At 37.6% G+C, this 11,750-nt stretch overlaps 1 protein-coding gene across 2 annotated transcripts; it reads left to right on the forward strand.

Annotated features, from left to right (window-relative positions):
* The first annotated feature begins 6,715 nt into the window (after positions 1-6,715).
* Positions 6,716-10,454, forward strand: LOC107775198 (josephin-like protein). 2 transcript variants are annotated; one of them, XM_016594904.2, is made up of 5 exons: positions 6,716-6,838; positions 8,851-8,918; positions 9,190-9,310; positions 9,440-9,643; positions 9,803-10,454. In XM_016594904.2, the coding sequence occupies exons 4-5, from the start codon at positions 9,563-9,565 to the stop codon at positions 10,253-10,255; spliced, it is 534 nt and encodes a 177-aa protein (XP_016450390.1). In that variant the 5' UTR covers positions 6,716-6,838; positions 8,851-8,918; positions 9,190-9,310; positions 9,440-9,562; the 3' UTR covers positions 10,256-10,454. The 2 variants fall into 2 exon arrangements, with proteins under 2 accessions (XP_016450390.1, XP_016450396.1); XM_016594910.2 differs by lacking the exon at positions 6,716-6,838 and adding an exon at positions 7,378-7,474.
* Positions 10,455-11,750: the final 1,296 nt, after the last annotated feature.

Genomic DNA, 11,750 nt, shown 5'->3' on the forward strand with positions numbered 1-11,750 from the left:
TGGTACCTTATATGGCACTAGTCCATAATTATCAGGTATTATAGCTTGGACCGTATTTATCTCAAAATATCAAACTTTGACGAAATTCACTTTCTTCGATTTTCTTACCCTTTCACCTTCACGAATTTACTTGTCGCTTGTTTGAAATAGCATAATACTTATAATCTCAAAATAATCTCATTCCTGAACTTACATCGATTAACTTACGATGAAACTTTAACATATGAAAATGCGAGATGTAACATCTCATTTGTGAGCTTCCATCAATTTACTTATGGCGTACTTTCACATACGAAATCGTGGGGTATAACATCGAAGCTTTGACAAAGCGGGTGGAGTCTGGTGAGAAGAAATATAGGCCGACAACAAAAAGTTGGAAACTTATAATTCTAGGGTCGATCAGATCTCGGGAGCACCTCCAATATTGAAGGGGCCAGATTTCAAAAAATTCATTCAGAAGCCTTTCCCCTTGAGCGTGGCACCGAAGCTGATCCCGATGTGGTTCTGAATGCCCAACATGCCCAAGTATAATAGGACCATAGATCCAAACAAGTATGTAACCTCCAATACATGCACAATCAAGGGGAATGACTTGGAAGACGACAAGATCAAGTCGGCGTTGTTGAAGAAATTTGGGAAACCTTGTCCAAAGGAGCGATAATATGATATCACAACTTGCCTCCGAATTCTATTGATTCATTTGCTATGCTTGCGGATGCTTTTTAAAGGACCATGCCGGTGCCATCAAGGTCGGGATGAGGAAGTCGGACCTTTTTAAAGTCAAGCAAAGGGATAACGAGATGCTTGGGGAGTTCGTGTCGAGGTTCTAGATAGAGCAAATGGACCTGCCCCCGGTCGCGGATAATTGGGCCGTTCAGGCATTTACCCTAGGGCTTAATCCCCGAAGTTCTGTGGCTTCTCAATAATGGAAGAAAAACTTGGTGGAGTACCCGGCGGTCACTTGGGCCGACGTCCATAACAGGTATCAATCGAAGATCAGAGTTGAGGACGACCAATTGGGGGCTCTCTCGGGGTCTGTTTACCCCAATAGAGCGAATGATAGGTCTAAGAGAATCATCAACCAGAAGCCAAGGCTGGTCCAAGATCGACACTAGTCGTACGGCTCAGATCGGAGGGTAAACGAATCCGGGTGCCACCCGACTAGGAACGATAAGAGAAATCGAGGCCTAATAAGAAAAATGGTTTTAACAGGTCGTTGGTGAGTAGGGAAGAGCTGAGATTATCGGAGTACGATTTCAATGTGGATGCTGCAAGTATAGTGTCGGCCATAGGATGCATCAAAAAGACCAAGTGGCTAAGATCACTGTAGTCTGATCCATGTCAGAGGGATCACAACTTGGTGTGTAAGTACTACGTACTCAGTCATAGGACTGAAGATATTAGATAGCTAAGGAAAGAAGTAGCTCGATTATTCAACAATGGGCACCTTCAAGAATTTCCGAGCGAACGGGCCAAAAATCATTTCAGAAACAGGGACGCCAACAAATAGGTTGATCAAGAGGAGCCCCAGCACGTGATCAACATGATCATTAGGGGAGTGGATATCCCCCAAGGGACAATGATAAAACGCACCCAGGATTATGTCCCGGAAGGAGCCATCTCGTTCAGCAATGAAGACGTTGAGGGAATCATCCAGCCTCACAACGATGCACTAGCAATATCTGTACTTATCAAAATCTCGAGTTAAACATGTGTTGATTGATCCAGGTAGCTCGTCCAACATCATCCGATGGAGGGTCATAGAACAACTAGATTATTGGACCAAATTGTACCGGCAGTTCGGATGTTGAACGGATTTAACATGGCATGTGAGACAATGAAGGGTGAGATAAATTTACAGGTAAACACTATAGAGACCACCCAGGAAATAAAATTCTACATGATCGAGGGGGATATAAGGTACAACTCCTTGTTCGGAAGGCCATTGGTTCACAGCATGAGAGATGTGCCTTCAACCTTACATCAGGCGTTAAAAATTCCCACTCTGGAAGGAGTCAAAACAATCTACAGGGAATAGCCGGCCGCAATGGAGATGTTCGTTGTCGATGAAGTAATCCTGGTACCCGTAATTTCGACATCAAAAAGCAGGGAACTAGCCGAAGAAAAGGAAACCAAATAGCAATCAATGATCCCCACCTCAACCGGGCCGGAAAAATAAGAGGAGCATATAGCGGACGAAGAGGATGATTACGCGTCCCGAGATCTTTTGTAGCACTCGATTACATCGATGCCACTAAGTCAACAATTGAGGAATTGGAGCAGGTTATACAGATCAAGCACCTACCGGATCAAAAGGTATACTGGGCACGGGACTAACTCCAAGCTCAAGATAAAACTTATTGAGTTTTTAAAGCTCATGCCGATTATTTTGCTTGGTCCTAATCAGATATGATAGGGATCACACTGGAGGTAACAACTCATAAATTGAGTCTGGATCCAAAGTTCCATCCGGTCAAACAAAAGAGAAGGTTGCAGTCCAAGATCAAATACGCGTTCATCAAAGATGAGGTATCTAAACTTTTGAAAATAGGTTCCATACAAGAAGTTAAATACCCGGATTGGTTAGGTAACGTAGTAGTCGTGCCCAAGAAAGGAAACAAACTTAGAATGTGTGTAGATTATAAGGATCTAAGCAAGGCGTGTCCGAAGGATTCATTCCCTTTGCCTAACATCAATCGAATGATCGACACGACGGCCAGATACGAGATACTGAGTTTTCTAGACGTTTATTCTGGGTACAACCAAATTCAGATGGATTCGAACAATCAAGAAAAGACTTCTTTCATAACCAAATTTGGCACCTACTGTTATAACGTGATGTAATTTGGGCTAAAGAACGTCGCTGCCACGTACCAATGCCTAGTTAACTAGATGTTTTAAGAACAGATAGGAAAATCAATAGAGATTTATATTGATGATATGTTGGTTAAGTCCGTGCGAGCATAGGACCGTTTGAAACATTTGAAGGAAACCTTTGAAATATTGAGGAAGTACAACATGAAATTAAACCCGGAGAAGTGTGCCTTCGAGGTCAGCTCGGGCAAGTTCCTCGGGTTCATGGTATCTAACTGGGGAATAGAGATCAATCCAGACAAAATAAAAGCTACAAAAGATATCACCGTAGTTGACAACGTTAAGACAGTATAAAGAATGACCAGGTGGATAGCCGCGTTGGGCCGGTTTATTTCGAGGTCGTTAGATAAGAGCCACCGGTTTTTCTCATTATTTAAAAAGAAGAACAACTTCTCTTGGACCCCGGAGTGCCAGCAAGCTTTAGAAGAACTCAAGCGATACCTATCGAGCCCTCCCAGCTTGTTGCACACTCCGAAGGCGGGTGAATAGCTATGCCTCTACTTGGAGGTTTCTGAGGTAGCGGTAAGTGGTGTCCTAGTCTGGGAAGAAGAAGGTACGCAATTTCCTATTTATTATATTAGTAAAACCCTAGGCAATGCCGAAACAAGATATCCACACTTAGAAAAATTAGCGCTCGCCTTATTAAGCGCTTCTAGGAAAGTAAAACCGTACTTGCAATGTCGCCCCATATGTTTCGTGATCTCGTACCCACTGAAGAATGTTATGCACAAACCCGAGCTCTCAGGTCGGTTGACCAAATGGGTCATAGAAAAAATAGCGGGTATGATATCGAGTACAAACCCCAGACCGCCATAAAATCTCAAATTTTGGCAGAGTTCGTGGTCGACTTTACGCCGGCCTTGATCCCCGAGGTTGAGAAGGAATTACTGCTCACTTCGGGGACTAGCTCGGGGGTCTGGACCTTATTCACGAGCGGTGCTTCCAACGCGAAGGGTTCCGGGCTGGGTATTGTATTATAACCACCTGCAGATAACGTAATAAGGCAGTCTATTAGAACTGTAAAATTGACTAATAACGAAGCCGAATATGAGGCTATGATTGCAGGTCTGGAACTGGCTAAGAGCCTGGGGGCCGAAGTGATTAAGTCCAAATGTGACTCCCTCCTTGTCGTCAACCAAGTCAACAGGACGTTTGAACTAAAAGAGGAACGCACGCGGAGATACTTGGATAAGTTGCAGGTGACATTACACCAATTCAAGGAATGGACTTTACAGCACGTACCTCGGGAGAAAAATAACGAGGCCGATGCATTGGCTAATTTGGGATCGTCAGTCGACTCCGATGAATTCAACTCCGGAGTAGTGGTACAGTTGATGAACTCGGTGGTAGAAGAAGGTCACATCGAGATTAACTCGACAAGCTTAACTTGGGACTGGAGAAACAAATACATAGACTATCTGGAGAAAGGGAAATTTCCATCGAATCCCAAGGAGCCAAGGGCCCTACATGCTAAAGCTGCCAAGTTCTACTTGGTCGAGAGAAAATTGTACAGAAGATCCTTTTTCGGGCCACTAGCTAGGTGTCCTAGAGACCATGTTCAGTATTTACTTCAGCGTTTAATCACAATTTTATTGCTTATAACCTTAAGTATTTAGATTAATTCACTATTTAATAAGTTTTAGACTTTTGGAACTAAACTGAACTGGGCCTATTTAACTTTTAAGGATTTGAAACTTTTCTTCTAACATACAAGGCCAATCTACCTCTTAAATTCATTGGGCCTGACCCAATAAGCTTAAACCCAACAACTTCGAACTATTTTCTATAAAAATTTAAGGGATCTTAATACAAAAAGCAGGTCGAATTCACTATTTTTTTTATATACATAGAATATATACAGTTAAATATACCATAAATGGTGTTACATTCTAAATAATAGTTTAGTTAATTTTAGGTGTCCTAGTATACCTTATAAATATTAAGTGGCAAACTTTACTTTAACCCGATTAAACTTGGGTGCAACATTTATACACAAACAAGCATTGTGATAGAAAGAAAAATAAAGAGATAGAGATTAATCTGATTTCTAACATCTTAAAATAAAATCCGTATCTTAAGCACAAGCAAATATAAATTTGTTTCCATTCCCATTTTCCAAACAAGTTGACTAATTGCATTTTCAGCTTACTAATCCTTAAGACTTCAAATGTATGGAATGCATCAATATTTAGGTAAGTTGTTGTTACACCATCTATATATATCGCTCAGAACATTGCATACAGGTACACAAAGGAAAAAAAAAATACCATCATTAGCCATTGAAATATTGTATAGAAAATGGAGAAAGCATCAAGCATTTTGTTCTCTCTTATTATCTTGTTCAGTTTGTTAGGTCAGGTCTCTCTCCCCCTCTCTTCTTAAATATAGTAGTAGTAACATGAAGAAAAAATATGTCGATTAAATTTTTTTCTTCATGTTACAACAACAACAATAATAACAGACCCAATGAAGTTCTACAAGTGGTATCTATCATCTCCAGACCCCACTTGTGGAACTTCACTGGGTCTGTTGTTATTGCTGCAAGATAAAGGGAAAAAAATCGACATATTTAATTTCTGTATATTGTGAACGAATTTAATTATTGATCTGAATATTTCTTCTATTTTTACAGGTTCACCATCACATATGGCGTTGGGGAAATATCAGAGGTGTCAAACTGTAAAAGATTGTAATCCTGCAACTTGTAAATTTGGAATTTTGAATTGTATTGAAGGAGTTTGCCTGTGTGACATAGGGAAAACATACCTTGCAAATGATGGTATTATAAGGAAGAATGGTTCTTGCAAGCAAGACAGTGATTGTAAAAACAAATGTCCTCCTCAATGTATAGCAAATTGTTTGGCTGGAGTTTGCTTTTGTACTGGCTGTTAGAGCCAAAATTAAACATGGTAGAGCCTGTAGAGGTATAAGAAAACATTTTATCTTATTGTTTGAGCAACTCATATAATGGAAACAATTCTTCTTTCTTCTTCTTCTTCTTCTTCTTATTTTTATTTGCCCATCTATCCCCTCCCATTTGATATTACTTGTTGGCCTAAGCTAGCTTAAAATATTCTTAATATGGTATGTTATTGTCCTTTATGGACAAAAATTATATAATTTTTCTTAAAAGATCTCACACGATTAATAGTATTTATACACTTTATATGTAATTTTTTTAACTACTAATATGAAACTTTATACTAGAATTGATATACTGTTCCGCGATTTCATGCACATAAGGCAATTCACTAGCCTTATTTGACAAAATTTATTTTTTGATGACGACTAATTCATAATTGCAAATTTGATGTAAACACGCGCGCCCAACGTAACACCAATGCTTTATAATTAGTGCACATAATTGGAGGGTGGATTTAACAAAAGGGATTTTCTATCCATAACTAGCAACAACTTGGTAAATATTCATTAGAATTTGAGTTGTATGGAGTTAAATTAATAGAACAAAAAACTTAAGAATATTTACTTCCTCCATCCCAAAGTAAAGATGGGGTTCAGACTTTAAGTGAATTTAAATATCAATTTAGTAATTTTCTTTATATAACTTTTCGTATTTACAGAAAAAAAGTACCAATAAATTATATAATTTTTATTGTTTTAAAAAGTCATAGTCAAAGGTAAACAAATTCGTGTAATCTAGCAAGTCAATATTTTATGTAATCTAGCAAAGTAAAGCTTTATTAGATTTTGGAGAGGATAATAAATAACATATCTTGGTTGTGGATTCAAATTACAGTTTAAATAGAGTTTTTAAAATGAGGATAGTTTAGACATTTAGCATGAACCATCCCGTTTGCACATGTATATCTTCTCGATCTTTCTTTCACTTGTTGCAGTTTTAATTTAAAGTCAAAATCACAAACTCATCTTCTGCTAATTGCTTGTAATCTCTCAATTTTAGTCTCTATATTCGATCTCTAACTTTTGCAGTAAAGGGAATAAGGTATGTCTTTTACAGTATTTTTCTTATTGAATTCAAAGGCTCAAGGCATGAATGTGAAGTTTCCTAGATTAACTGTGATGATTCAGTGAATTACTATCTGATTTTCAAAATAAGACCTTCACATTACTTTTGGCAAGACTGCAAGAAATTGAAGGAGAATAAACCCGAGATAATTTTAATCCAATTTTTATTTTATTTTTTGAATCGCGAGAGGGGATTACAACGTAGGGAATCAAATCCTTACTAACAAGGTGAAAACTCAGGTAGCCAACCAACGTAGCTACTAGCAAGTGCAACTAACTATAACATTTGTGTGGTATTTCTATATTTTAAGCATGGTTCTTAAACTTTACTCTCTTATGCCTTAATTTTCTGCTACACTGTGCAACACTTGAATAGAGGAGCAGCTATTTGGTTATTATTTTGTGTGGCGAGGCAACGGCTATGTTTATTTCACGACATTCTGATGTTAAGTCAGAATAGAGTTTTTTTCTTCTGGATGTTCCTAAATATCAAAGATTTATTTATAATACCATTTGTACCATACTTTTTTTTTTAAAAAATTACATAGGAGGTTGGGGAAGCAGAAATGAGGAAGGGGATTACAAGGTGGGGAATCGAACCCTCCCCAACAAGGTAAATGTTCAGTAGTCAACCAAGTGTCACTCCCCCATTTTTACTACTACTACTACAACAACTACTACTACTTTTTTATAATGCGGTTTGCTAATCTGTCAATGTGTGTTGACAAAGAGTTATACTGCTTTAAATTCATTTGGTTGGTCAAAGTTGAGTCTTAATATGTTCCACAATTAGTAGATTGTTAAGTTTAAGGAGTAAGAAGTGGAAAAAAATTTAGGCTAATGAAACTCAGCACAAGGTGATTGTTTATGCAACTCAGAGGCAGATTCGAAATTTAGACTCTATGGGTTCAACCTTTAGGGATCGTTTGGTTGGAAACAAGTTACCCCGGTATTAATTATTTCGGGATTAGTTATTCTACCCACCCATAGGATAAGTAAACACTACAATCCCGGGATAACTAATCCCGAGATTAGTTATACCGCAATTTTATCCCAACCAAATATGTGATAAACATGAGATAAACTCATTTTAAATTTAATTCCGGGATTAATTATCCCTTATCCCTCACACCAAACGAGCCCTTAAGGTTCTTAGTATTGAACCTGTTGCACTTTTAAACTTATGTTTCCAGACTTACCATTTTTCTAATTTTAGTGAATTTTTACACATAAATTTATGCTCTGCGTCGAAAGTACTGCGTTCAGATGAACCCGATGTTGCTACTTTACATCCGGCCTGGTTATTGTAATGTATTGTTCTTCCTTGTACTATGCACAAAATGGTTCCGCATGAAAACAAATACAGAGAAGTCGTTGATGCATGTAGCTAAAAATTGTTCAGCTGATTAATGTATTTTCTTTTTCACTCTTAGTCAATATACAGTAATTGTGCCAAGTGTATGTGTTTTTCCTTCTTCAGTTCTAATTTAACTTTTCGGAGTTATGAGTTTAATGTAAGGAATAGGGGTTAAAATTCAGTTCTTTCTCAACTAAATGCTCTTCTTTTTTTCTTTTGAAAAATAATGATATACTTTTGCATGTGGCTATTCATGTGTGGCCACACATTCGGTAATTGAACACCTTTTGTATTCCCTATATTTGCATTTTATGTACTATGCATATATTTTGTAGTACAAATAAATAGATATCTTTATTTTGAGATTGGGATAATACTCTGTAAGAACTTGATGTGAATGACCAACATTTAGGACATACTTTGTAGGCTACAATGTTTACTGAAACCTATGGATAAATGCCAGAGAATCGAAGCATGCTCGGTTCTTGAACGCATTGGTTATCAGTTGCAAAATGTGGCCCTGAATTGACAATGTCTTCTTTTTTTTCATTTTTACTTTTGTCATCTTTATTTTCTTTTATTCTACTTCTGGAATTTCACGGATCCTTATATAGTTTCCTTTCATTTTGCAGCTTAAACTTGCTGATTAAAATCAATGTTATTTCAACAATCAGATCTTCTGTGCGGGTACTCATTCGAGGTAATTTCTTTGACCTTCTATGTGAAGTTCATATTGGTTTGAATGCTGGGTTCTGGTTTTCAATTAATTACCTTTTAATTACTGAATTTCTAACAAAGAAATGTGGTATAAGACTGTCATGGATAATGGTGAATTTGATCCATTGCTAGATTGTCCAAGCAATGTACAATATAGGGATGGATACCTAGCTACGAATCCTCTATATCAATCATCTGCAACGGTGTGTATTAACTTGTTGTAAACTAATGCCTCATTCTGGCATCTTATGCAGTGATTGAAAGGTTTAATGAGCTGAACTTGTTAGTTGTGAAGAGCGGCATAGATTTGTGTGCTGGACTGGTATACAGCAGTTTCCAAGCGTCTGTTCTTAGACAGACTGAATCCTCAGTAAAGTAATACTACATGTCATTCTTTATTATCCATTTTTTGCTACATATTCATAGTAGAACCAAGAGAATTGCTGTTGTTTTAGTACAAAATTCTTTATTTCTCATTGATAATAAGACTTGATCCATATGTAGAGCCAATAGCAGAGGAGCTCTGTAGTCACTGTCGACTTCCTCAATATTACTTGACTTCAACTTCAAGTTAAGCAACTGTTGGTTCGTCCTGTCTTTTAGTGATCTCTTCCGAGAGAGTAGAATATGGAGGGAGGAACAAAGATATATCACGAGAGGCAAAGATTACAGTTCTGCCTCTTACATTCCCTCAACAATCTCTTCCAGGTACACTAATAATCCCCTTTATGCTTTTTCTAGTTTTATTTAGGTCAATTAGTGTACATGTGATTACACTTTATTCAACTTGATTTTTTTTTTTTTTTTTTTTGGACAAAACCCATGTTGGTATGATGACATATTGGTTGTGCTCACGTTGTAAATCAGGGGAAAGATGCGTTTACAAGAGCTGATTTAAATTCCATTGCCGAAAAACTTGATATCGATGACCCTAACAGGGGAAGCTGGACTCCTGTGTCAATTGTTTTTAAGCCTCATCATAATGCAATAACCGGGAACTATGATATAAACGTATTGATTGCTGCTCTGGAACAGAAAGGCAAAACAGTTGTTTGGCACGATAGGCGAAATGGGGCTTCTTCAATTGTTCTCGATGATCGACTAATGGGAATTGTTGTTAATGTTCTTGTTAGAAAGTTTGGTGGCCTTTGGAGAAGCAGACATTGGGTTACATTAAGATGTATTCAGGGGGTTTGGTATAATCTGGACAGTGACTTTGCTGCTCCTTATGCTTTTAAAGATACCCAAGAAGTTGGGGAGTTCTTGGATGGTATCATTGCTGCTGGTGCTGAGGTTTTACTGGTAATGAACGATAAATAATGAGTCGTAAAATGTTCTGAACTGTGAACTGTAGATAGACATGTTGCGATATCAAGACTTTATTTCCCGAGTATGCTATTAATACGTCTATGAAGATGGACATGCACCTAGTAATAACTGTCAAGTTTCTGTAAATACACTGTCCCTTCATTCAAAATTATAGTTGAACTTTTCAATAGAGACATGTCAATCTCTTACAGTTCGCAAAGGACTGAACCTGACTGTGCTGCGAGTTGACCACCTGCAGAATGTGGATGTGCAAAGTGCCAGAATGGAAGATGCTACTTTTGGACGTGTATTAGAAACAAAATAATTGAGATAGGATTCAAGGTGTAAGAGACCATTCAATCTTATTTTGTCAAAAACTATTCACTTGGAGTTTTTTTTTTTTTTTTTTGTTTAATTATCCAAAATCTGTAGAACATTGGTTTGACTAAATCAAATTTATACCGGATTGGCCTATTATGGGGATAAAGCATTTCCTATCAAGAAGTTCTTCATTCCTAGGGTTCAAACCTGAGGCATCTGGTTGAGAATCGCGGTATCCCTAACATCCCATTACAACCTATTGGGCTCAACCAGCCCAAAGATACTCTTATACGGTGTGATATGATCCGCTTTAGGGCAAGCCCGTACGATTTTCCACAAAAGGGCTCACATCACTAAAAGATTCAATAATAAGTTCTCAATCTTTTCGACTACCAATGTTAGACTTTATTAGCACGTCCAGCATAACCCTCCGAAACGATACTGACGAATGGGTGGATAAAAGATAGAAAGAGTCGAATCATTGTTCGGAGAAGTGACCATGTGAAATACTTAAAAGAACCTAATGTAACAAGTAGGGCGGCTTATTGGGCGGTTATTTACGCTTAACGGTTCGGCTTATCGGTTATCGATTTTTAAATGTATTAATCCGCTAGCTATCCAATAAGATATCGAGTGAATTGGTATCGATTTAGCTATTATCGGCAGTTTATCGGCCTATTTCAATCTGTATTACAGAGGCCTATTGGCAACATACTAATACAAATATACAGCCAGCTAATTAAATAGCTTCAAGGCAATTTGAGTATATCAAAAGTATGCAATATCATGGAGTATGTAATATCCAGTCCCCATGTACGCCAAACTCCATGTCTTATCATCCAGTCATCCTTTGTAGCCTTGACTTGAGTACACTTGAGTAGCATCAAGTCCATTATCCATCAAAAGTATATCATCTCCAAGACTCCAAACCATGCATAGTTTGTGTAAACACGGAAATTGCAACGTCAAACAGTGGCATTTCTATGTCCAGAAACTGTGGTATCCTCATATGTTGATACAAAATGGGCACATTGCAATCCCCTAATTCATCATCTTCTTTTCCATGGTTGCCTGAATGTACATGTCATACATATGTATAAAAATATATAAATAGAAAAATTCTTAACGGGTTAATGGTTTATCCGATAAGAAAATTGAATAATCCGTCCCTAATCCGTAGACGTTA

Source organism: Nicotiana tabacum, chromosome 20, assembly GCF_000715075.1.
Source record: "Nicotiana tabacum cultivar K326 chromosome 20, ASM71507v2, whole genome shotgun sequence".
NCBI classification, from domain to species: Eukaryota; Viridiplantae; Streptophyta; class Magnoliopsida; order Solanales; family Solanaceae; genus Nicotiana; species Nicotiana tabacum.

Excerpts from the sequence above, each read along its gene's own strand:
- LOC107775198 (XM_016594904.2), top strand. The coding sequence starts at position 9,563 with ATGGAGGGAGGAACAAAGATATATCACGAGAGGCAAAGATTACAGTTC. Across the intron at positions 9,644-9,802 it reads CCCTCAACAATCTCTTCCAG|GGGAAAGATGCGTTTACAAG; the intron begins GTACACTAATAA and ends GTTGTAAATCAG.